The following is a 9502-nucleotide window of genomic DNA, read 5'->3' on the forward strand; positions in this document are numbered from 1 at the left end:
ATCACTGGGGAGACACCATGGCAGAGGAGACAGAGACTTCAAAGAGAAAAAGCTGTAAGTAAATGGCAAAAAACACTGTATTGAATAGACACTGTATTGAACTTATAGACCTACAAAAAAACAAAAAAACTGGGTTTTTAAACTTACAATAGACACTGTATTGAAACTGGGTTTTGTTGCAGGCAAGGGAAGGGGTGCCTGCACCTAGATCTGCACCTCAGCCTGCACCTCAGCCTGCACCTCAGCCACCATCCCAGCAGCCTACCCAGACCTACAACATGATGTCTGCCACTCAGCCTTCATCCTCACAGCAAGGAAATCAACCTAGGCCATCTCACAAGAGAGCAGGATGGTTCTCTTCCTCACAACCAGAGTTTCACACACCTAGGGAGACCTGGGATACCTTACCAAGTTCTTCACAGGTAACTTAGTCTTGGATGGTTGTGTAGCTTGGGATATTTTTTAACAAGTGGATCTATTTTTTATTTTGTAGCCTTCACATGCAAGTGGGAGCACTGGTGGCGTGAGGACTAGAGGACAGCTTGCTGCACAAAGGCCACCAAAAATGAATCCAGTGGGTGGAAAGAGGAAAGAGTAAAGGCAAGAAATGAATGAAGCTAGTGGGTACGCATGCCAGCATTGGGAGTAAAGCTAGTGGGAACATGTGGGCCTTTTTGGTTTTTTTTTTTTTGTGAAGACCACTGTTGGCCTTTTGTAATTATCAATTAGTGTAAAAAACAGTCACTGCTGGCCTTGGAATGTGCTTTTTTGTAATTACTAATTAGTGTAAAAAACAATTACTTGAAAAGTGACGGAGAGTGACGGAAACATACCTCAGGTGGGTTAAGTGATACTTTTCAAACCACGGGTAGGCAAAGTGATTTTCGCTCAAATCACAGGTGGGTTATGTGTAATTATCCCTTGAAAAAATATATAAATCGCAGTGGCCAATAAGGCAATAACAACTAAAACACAAATTCAAACCATTAACTTTGGGACCCATTGGAAACGGTTCCAGGGTTCGACAAAGGCTATATATATATATATATATATATATATATATATTCAACCAATAAATCAATCAGCCCACTTTATATATAAAATATAATATTGCTAAACATTCAAACATGTAACTTCCTTCTGCAGAATTGTTACTTCAGTACGGTACACGCAATTGGCAATTAATGAATTTTACATAAAATAACTTTTTCACAAAGGTCATCGTCTACGGTGAAAGCAAAGCCAAAATAAAAACTTAACAAACAGATCAAAGATGCACAAGTCTGTTTGTTATCGCACAACGTATGCGAAAAGAAACCAGAAATTGCCAAACTCAAGGAAAAAATTGGCTTTTGCCCCTCTCAAGAAAACAATCCAGTATTTTGCTCTTTTTTCCAAATTAATTAGGGAAATGCCCCTCTTTTGAAACTCAATTTTCTCAAAATCAAGTTAAGCCCTATAGTGACGTTTTTAAGGATCCTATAGTGACGTTTTAAGTACCTATAGTGGCGTTTTGTAATCTGATTTCCATGAAGTCGAGTTATAGGTAAAAAAAAGAAAAAAAATTGCATATAACTTGACTTCATGGAGATCGGATTACAAAATGCCACTATAGGTCCTTAAAACGTCACTATAGGCTCCTTAAAACGCCATTATAGGGCTCCAGATTTTTTTTTTTTTTAAACTCGATTTTGAGAAAATCGAGTTTCAAAAGAGTGGCATTTTCCTAATTAGTTTGAAAAATGGGGCAAAATGCTAGATTTTTTTTTTTGAAAGGGGCATTTGCCCATTTTCTCCCCAAACTCAACATAAATCACAAAATTAGTGAAGGGAAAAAAAACACAGCAAAAGTTGCAATATTTGATTGACTTGACTTAATGGCACAATTGAATGTTATCATTAGACAATATTTACCCCATACAAGAGTTGTTAAATTGTTACTATAAATTTGTCCCCAAGATACGACCAAGTATATTGGGTTCTACAAATAGTAAATTTGGAAAAGACCCACAAGTTTTTTGTGTTTTTAAGAAAGATGAAAGAGAAGAGGTTGAGAAGAAGTTACCAAATAAATATGAACCACTATTATTTTTATTTTATTTTTCCAACTAAAACTCATCCAGTCGTTATTCTCGTGCATTGCATTAGTTAGCGACTAGTATAAACAAAAAGGGGTAGTGTTAATTTCTTCAAATTTCAAGTGAGGAGATTGTCCCTTTTTTTTTCCTTCAAATTTGGGGTGGAATGTCATTTCTCCAAACCTCAAGAGAAAGGAGTATAATTACCCATTTTCTTTTTTGTTGCTAATACTTATAAGGTAAAATTATTATTTTGGTTCTTATATTTTGAGGTTACAATTAATTTTGGTCCTAATGTTGATGTGACTACTAAAATAATAATAATAAAAAATTTATTGGACATTTTAAAAATGCCACATCAACATTTATATTTTAAAAATCAAATTAAACTAAAATTAATAAAATGAATAAAAAATGACAAAGTTTAACTACAAAATTGGTTGTAGCCTAAGGCTTGTAACGGTGAACTGATATCTTTTCATTGCTTGTAACAACTACAACCTCGTCTTTGCAAGTTAAAAGCTCATTTGCCACAACCATATGCATCTTGTACTTATTAAGAGCCATATTAGCATTCTCCAAAAGTATTTGTATATTTATCTCTAACTATTTAGCCAGGCAGAGGAGAACTTTCAATCCCATTTCATTATAAAGTAACAAAAAGTTAAGGAACTTATAGCAAAAGACTTTTTATACAAAATTCCAGTATAAGGGAGACTAATAGGCCCTCCACTTTCTTCAAGACATAGGGGATTATGAAAGACCATACATCCTTTGTCTACCCTTTTCTCTTTCTCAAATTCACATTACCAAAAAAGTATATGAAGCCAAAAATATTGTGAAAACATCTATGTTCAGTGAAAGTCCTGGTAGGCACGTTCAAATTCGTAGCCATGTATATTTTGTTTTGATATAAACTCAAATTTCTATTTAAAAAAAACTACATATTGACCCAAACCAAAATTCAACCAAGGCTATAAGAGTGATTTGTGATGGGAAATTTAAAAAATACAACACAAAAATTTATATAAAAAAACCATCAACCTAAATTAGAGTTGTAAAAAAGAACAAAAATTGAGAGAGAGAGAGAGAGAGAATACTCATAGTTTTTGTGTGAAAAAAAAATATGGACTAAATGGAATAAATGATATCAAATTTATATAAAATAAGATGGGGAAAAGAAAAGTCAAAATATAAGAAAGAGGAAATGATGAAGGAAGTTTAACGGTAAAGTAAAGAGTAGTAGGGAGATAAAGAGACAAAGAGGGAGGGAAAGGGTTGGAAGAAGAGAAGAAGTTTTTTTTTTTTTTTTTTTTTTAGAATAGGAAGATGAAAACTTTAAATTTTCAATTTTAACAATTACTTAAAATTAGAAATAAGAAAACGAAAGGTTGAAATCAATTTGGATAGTTGAATATTGTCAAACATTTGTATCTAATGAATAGTAACATCAATAAATCAATCAATCAATCAATATATATATAAACAGAGACCTCATGCGAGAGAGTATGGGGTTCTGCCATGTGGTGCACTTTATGAAGAGAATTAAGATACCCTTAAGCCATATTAGAGATAAAAACAAATTTAATAGTAGAGACTCTTTATTTCCTTTAGTTCAATGTTTCAAGACCTTCCATCTCTGACACACACAAAAAACTCTTTACATTTCCATTCATCCTTTTCACTTTCACTCCTTTATATACACATGTCCATAGCCTTTCATATCATCCTATCTCAAATACACTTAGACAAAAAATGATGTCATTTAGTTTCAACCTTTCAATGACACCTACATAACTCCAACGTTGCAGTATCATTTGATTGTAACTCGTATGAGTAGGCTATGACCAAGGAAGGGGGCTTGCGTTTTTTATTCAGTGACGGTAGCTTACGATTTTAATGTTGAAGTCAGACATTGTAGATTTTGTGAAGGTTATGATTCACTTGGAGTCCTTGGGTGTTTGAGATTTTGGTTTGGGAAAGTTATAAATGTATTTTATTTTAGAACTAAAGAAAAAAGAAACATTCTAATTGATTATTTATGGAGTTGGCTTTTTTTATTTATTTAAATTTTATATTAGAATTCATAATTTGTAGGTTTCTTTGTATGTAGCCATAGTGGTAAAAACAAAAATTGATGGTGACTTAAAAGTAATTTTCTCTTTCTTTTAAAGGATATAGAAGCCCAACTAAAGCCAATTAAATTTTGATAAATGAATGTGTTTTTAGCAAATTTCTCTTTGTTTAATCACATTCTCTTTATGTTGATACTTACAAATGATTTCCTTAATTCCATGGAGATAATTAATTGGGTGTTTATGATCAAGTTCTACATATTTGGTTATGAGAATAGAGTGATTGAGAAAGTGTTTGGTAGGTTGCTTAAATTTACGTAATTTTAGGATATAAAAGTATTTTATATTTTAAATTCTTATTTGTAGATTTCAAAATCATTTAATCAGTTTGAAAAATAAAATTTACTTTTAGCGGTAAATATTATAATATATTATAATCTTACAATGTTATACAATTTTTTAAAATAAATTATGAATTAAAAAAAAATTCAAGTTTCAAAGTATTTAACAATTTTGTGCAAAAACATAAATATTATACAACAAAATAAGTATTAAGTATTATATGTAGATTTTAATATACATAAAAATGATTTCAAATGAAATTGTAAAGTAGCTCGTGTATCGTGTGGGATATCATCTAGTTTGTAATAAATAGTCAAACATGTGCATATATCCACTAAAAAAAAAAATGAATTATTTAATTCTAACAATTACTTGAAATTAGAAAGAAGAAAATCAATATTTTTTTTTTTTTGAGAACCCAGACCAGAACAGCCTGGAAATATATTGAAGGAAAACACTTAATGAACATCAAAGAGAGCTAAGGGAGCAAAGTGAAAAAAATGCTTTGGAGAGTAAAGTTGTAGCAGACTCTCTCTTAGGGTACGTTTGGTACGCTGTAATAGCTCCTGTAATGGAATAGTTATTCATATGTAATATCAATTCGGTCATTTGGTTGCATCTTTATTACGTGGATTAGTAATTACATTGGAATAACTATTCTTTAAATTGAAGAATAGCTATTCCTCTTTAAAATGGATGTAATAGCTATTCCTTAGTGTATATAATAGGTTTTAAAATTAATATATTTCCAAAAATATAAAGTTTCATTATACATCATCTTTTACAAGTTTTTCATATTTAACAACCAAACTTATGAATAGTAATAGTTATTCAATTACAATGTCTTCTATTCCCAATAATAAAGATTACTATTCCTAATATAATCTATATTCAGTGTACCAAATGTATCATTATATTTTCCTCAAAAAGTCAAACCAGGAACAAAGACTGTCAGCCAAGTTTTTGGCAAAGCAATTAATTTGCATCGTTTTGCCTTGGAGATGGGTCTAGTAGCACCACTACCAAATCTGATTTGAAATCACTCCAAAGCATTTTTTTCACTTTGGAATTACAAAAATAAATTATTCTGCCTTGTGAAAACTGGGATTGATTAGTTATGCTCACACCAGGACAGTAAAATGAATTCTGAAAGTCATTATGTTTTAGCGATTAACAAAATAACCACGAGAACATTAAAAAAAAAAAAAAAGAAGACAACTTCAACTACTACAACAACAATATTCAACAATATTAGAAACAACATCTGTAGAGATCAATGCAGCCTTTTCTCCATAGGACTTTGGCAGGTCAACTAGCCACGAAGTCCCCCTTACATCTAACTCAGAAACAACTTAGCCCTTTCATGGCCCCTTGAAATCTGGAAATGTTTAGTTATACCCAGATGGGCCATCAGAAGCCAGACGTGAGTGAGTAGCTCTCCACCTTGACTGAGCCGCCTAGCATGGTAATTCCAGCTACACTGACTTGCAGCATAAGATAGCATCCCCACCCACACTTGGCTTATCCTCTCCCACTTCTGTTGTGTCTCCAGGAATCGCAGAGATTGTGCAACTATGCATGCATCAAATAGCACCGACTTGCTCCTGTCACCTTTTATTTGAGATGGCAGAATTTCTGTGTTCACTTTAAATAGCACTTCACAAGCTTTTTTTTCGTCTGATATATATTCTCTTTCTTCTATAATCTCGATAGCCTCAGCACAAGTGTCCTGAAATCTAATTTGACCAATCCCACTGGGCAGCATGTAAGGGTGCATTACTAGAAGGAACACCAAATAATTCGACAACAACTTGCTTATACGTATCAAATTTGTGACATTTTGGGAGTCATTGTCCTCATCACTATAATGGCAGAGATCTGTCACATTTTGGAAGTCATTGTCCTCATCACTATAATGGCAGAGATCTGTTGCAATGTGCCAGCGAAGAATGGTTTCATCAAAGTTTTCCTCCGTGCTCTGAGCAAGATTATGAAAAAACCTTTTTGTCTCAGCATCATTTCCAGTATAAGCAAATAATTTGCTGATATCTGATATGCTGTTTGCGTTCTTAAGCTGTTCAAAGATCTTTTCTTTCAAACCCGTATCCTCATCATGGACAGGCTTCAAATTCTGGTACAATTGCTCAGAAACGCTGATATCTGATATGCTGCTTGCGTTCTTAAGCTGTTCAAAGATCTTTTCTTTCAAACCCTTATCCCCATCATGGACAGGCTCCAAATTCTGGTACCAATATTTCTCTAACATTTCATCAATGTACTTCTTGGTTCGACTCCCTTTAAATGACTTACATTTGATGCAGTGACTCATTAGGTTGTATTGCCCCACAGATTCCGACCATCTCTTGTTTAGAGGTAATAGTTTACATGATCCAAAACATGATTGAAAACACGAGTTGGCTTTAGAGATGAGATCCACCAATGGTTTCTTCTGCTTACTCCGCCAAAGCTGTGTCCAATCTGAAGAAAGTAATACAATTACTGCATAAATTTCTAGAACGATAGCTCCAAACAGCAACAAAAAAGTGACGCTCGTGTCGATGGTTGAGTAATCATTTCTATCGATGATCAAGAAGGCTATTAGAGTAGAAATAGTACATAATAAACTGACAAAACGACAAATGCTGCCTGGCCAAGAATGGATCAAACCAGCCTTTGTAAGAAGTAAATCGTACATGAACCCGAGCTCAATCTCTATCACCTCAAAAGCTTCTTTGCCAGTCTCTTTTTGTTGGAAGAAAGATCGGCTATTCTCGCGATCTTGGAAGCTTAGGATGAGATCTGCAAATAAAGGCTTGAAAGCTCTGAAGAAGTAAGAGGCCTCATGTAATGCATCTGAAAAATTATCGTGTCTCACAACTGTGGAAGTATCAATTATTGTCCCTACAGAGATTTTGAATCCCTCAGCTTTCTTGGCATCGTATCCATCCATGAATTTGGCATAGTTAGGTCCTGGATCGGGTCGAGGGAGCATTGAGTCTCTGAATACATCATTGCTTGCAGCTCGCAGAACCCATATCCGCTCCCCAATTTTAATTATTCCAGCTATCAACATTGGAATTGCTAGAAAATTAACTTTGGTGTATACCCAGGACCTTGACAACACGTACAATGCCACAATAAGTTGGACTACTAACTCAACCAAGCGCCTTGGCCACAATTCATTGTCTTCCAATGAATAGGCAGTAATGGTGTCTGGACCACCAAGATGCACGAGAAGAAATGGTGCCCAGAATGCCATTATCACATAGTCGGGTTCGTATGACTGAGTTTTCTTAGCACCTTCTTTTCGGGAGAGGACGCCAAGCGAAACAGTCGCAATCCAATCTGCAGACAAATACGCAACCCAAAGGAATATTCTAATCCAATTTTTGGGTATGTACTTCCTCCGTTTGCCCAAAACGATGAGAACTATTTGCAAGAAGAGACTGAGTAAAACTAATACTCGGACCTCCCATCTATTCCATATTGTCTCAATTCTTTCAGAGGAGATCCCAATCAGCGTCATCTGCTGGTGCTGGAAGATCAGAGTGCTAAGAACTGGGAAAAAAAAAAGCGTTAGATTATAGAAGAAAACTAATTTAAGCTAGATTGAAGAATGGCAGAAATTAATTTGGAGTGAGCTTAATTACCGATGATAAGCATGACTTGTTCTCTCTTTCCCTTCTGTTGTTCACTTTACTTACTGTTTCACTCCCCTAATTATTGAACGGCTCCTAATCGAATTGTTGAAGCCACCGCATCCAGAAATAAGCGTGCAATTAACTTTTTGAAAAAGATGGACTGACCGTAGCCCGTAGGTTCTAACCGCTTAGCTGGAGGTATCAAACTTTTTGTATTTTGTATTTTATTTACCAAAAAAAATGTAATTTGTATATTAACGATGCGTTCGGATGCTGCTTATTTTGCTGAAAACTAAAAAAAAAAATTTCTAATTACTATTCACAAATGAAAATACTTTTCATTTATCTTAATGCACTGTTCATGTCTCATAAACGGTGCAAGAGGCGCTGGTAAAAAAAAAAAAAAAAAAAAAAGGCAAAACACTAAAACGTGGACATGTAGACGCACAATCCAAACGGTACCTAAATGGAAGCTTATGGCAAACAATGAACAGTGACCGCCCCCGAGTAATCATTAAGTAATGTCAAAATAATCTCTTCTCATAGATGCCACCAAATGATCAGGAAAATTATTCAATATTTTCGGAGTACATATATTTTTTTTTTCACATGAATAATGGTTTTTATAATAAATTTAAGGTGAAAATGCAAATTGTACCTTTTAAATTTGAATGAAATTTATTTCCAGACCTTTAAATTTACTTTCGTTCAATTAAGTTCTCTAAGTTTCAAATTTATTCAATTAAGTCTTCAGTAAGCAGTTAACTAATAAAAAAAATGTTTCTTAAAAATCATACATGAAAAAAATATAAAAATAATAAAACCAAAGAGAAATTATAAAAGAAAAAGAAATAAATACATGAGAAAGAGGGAAAGACCTTGAGAACAAGCTCATTCTCACTGAGTTGGATAATGCACTTCTTTCTCACTTGGTGATTCTTTGCAATATATGACAAAGTACTACATACCATCCTACAGCATTCACATCAAGCTCAATGTCATTTTAGTCAAATTTGGTCTAAAATATTACTTAAGCTAATCTATTATCACACATAACTACATCAATCTCAATACTCTATCACCATTTCATTTAATTATTTTTTTTCTGTCTCTAGATAAATTTTTTTCTCTTGCATTTTTCCCAATTTCAACCATTCTTTTTTTTTTTTTTTTTTGATCAATCAAGTCAGATCACAAATACAAATTCAAAAATACAAACTATAATCGGACTCATATCTCTCACAACATTCAAATCGACCCGTACTAGCCCCAATAGAAGCGCTCAAAGCCAAAACCTAAATCGAACCTTGCCACCGTCACCGACCACCATTCTCGACCTAGAGAGAGAGAGAGAGAGAGAGAGAGA

General features: G+C 33.8%; 1 protein-coding gene across 1 annotated transcript; it reads right to left on the reverse strand.

The window, feature by feature from the left end:
• Positions 1–5831: 5831 nt before the first annotated feature.
• LOC115964911 lies at positions 5832–8021 on the reverse strand. Its single transcript, XM_031084137.1, has one exon. The coding sequence runs from the start codon at positions 8019–8021 to the stop codon at positions 5832–5834; it is 2190 nt and encodes a 729-aa protein (XP_030939997.1).
• Between the last annotated feature and the right edge of the window lie 1481 nt (positions 8022–9502).

Source organism: Quercus lobata, chromosome 10, assembly GCF_001633185.2.
Source record: "Quercus lobata isolate SW786 chromosome 10, ValleyOak3.0 Primary Assembly, whole genome shotgun sequence".
In the NCBI taxonomy this organism is placed as follows: Eukaryota; Viridiplantae; Streptophyta; class Magnoliopsida; order Fagales; family Fagaceae; genus Quercus; species Quercus lobata.

Bases quoted from the DNA above. Each gene is read 5' to 3' on its own strand.
- LOC115964911 (XM_031084137.1), bottom strand. From the start codon at position 8,021: ATGACGCTGATTGGGATCTCCTCTGAAAGAATTGAGACAATATGGAAT.